This window comes from Lontra canadensis, unplaced genomic scaffold, assembly GCF_010015895.1.
Source record: "Lontra canadensis isolate GAN:19392208 unplaced genomic scaffold, GSC_riverotter_1.0 scaffold3926, whole genome shotgun sequence".
Lineage (NCBI taxonomy): Eukaryota > Metazoa > Chordata > Mammalia > Carnivora > Mustelidae > Lontra > Lontra canadensis.
This window is the reverse complement of record NW_022634907.1, coordinates 1,847-2,976: the sequence shown is the minus strand read 5'-3', so window position 1 is coordinate 2,976 and position 1,130 is coordinate 1,847. Positions and strand designations below refer to the sequence as shown.

Here is a 1,130-nt window from a genome sequence, read left to right as displayed (position 1 = left end):
GTGTTCTTGCCGTTGTCTCTGGAGATGGTGAATCGGCCCTTCACAGAGTCTGCGTAGCTTGTGAAACTTCCATCATAGTTAATAACTGCGACCCACTGCAGCCCCTTCCCTGGAGCCTGGCGGACACAGATCATGTAGTAGCTGCTGAAGGTAAATCCAGAGGCTGCACAGGAGAGTCTCAGGGACCCCTCAGGCTTCACCAGGTCTCCCCCAGACTCCACCAGCTGCACCTCACACTGGATACCTGCAGACACAAGACATGCCAGTCAGGAAACTGTCACACACCCATTGTTTCTTTCACTCTTATCCACTCACATCCTCAACGTCTCTTGTTCACCATGAATTACCTTTTAAAAGAGCAACAAGGAAAACCCAGCCAAGCACAAACTCCATTGTGAGTTGTCTGTGTCCTGTCCTGAGTACTGACTGGAACACCTGCGAATCCTGGTGCTGGGGCTCCTCTCCCAGCTGCAGAGTCAGGTTTGGGCTGTTTTAAATCAACAGATGGAGGGCCCTATTTGCATGTTCTCTGACTATATATTCAGCTTGGGATCTATGTAACCATAGAGGGCAATGGCCAGAAGACATCTGACTGCCTTCGTTTTGGTTGTTTTGACCACTTTAGAAAAAATAGTTGATTTTTCATTATATAACTTTCCAGATATACACTTGGACATGTGCTACTTTCTTTTTACATATTCACACAAATGTTGTGGAATTGATGTCATGTTATGCCATAATGAAATGTAAACTTACACCCAGAATTTTAGTGGGTTTTTGGAGGTGTCCAAGAGCACACACAGGGTGAGAGTAAGCCCCAGTATGTGGTCCTGAGCTCATCCCCACAGGACACACTGTCCCCAACCACCTGGAGGACAGAGTGGGCAGGCTGGTGAGGAATGTGGAACTCCTCCCGTAATGCACACAGGATGATTTTACTTCCTCTCTATGTTGCCCTCAAATATAGAGAGCATCGTGTTTGTGTAGGTGTATTTTCTAACATTTCAATGTCTATGTGTTCCTCCCAAGTCATCTCTGGGATTGTAAGAATTTTGGTGAGTGTGCTTGAACAGAATGAACGGCATATAGGCAGAGTGTGTGATAGGGTAAACATGGGTGTCAGAATCAAC

At 46.4% G+C, this 1,130-nt stretch overlaps 1 gene segment (V, D, J or C); it reads right to left on the bottom strand.

Annotated features, from left to right (window-relative positions):
- Nucleotides 1-4: 4 nt before the first annotated feature.
- On the bottom strand, nt 5-488 carry LOC116863853 (the record flags this gene model as incomplete). The annotated part of the segment is given in 2 exon segments: nt 5-244; nt 348-488. Coding segments are annotated over 2 exon segments (286 nt in total), but the record flags the coding sequence as incomplete, so codon positions are not given.
- Nucleotides 489-1,130: the final 642 nt, after the last annotated feature.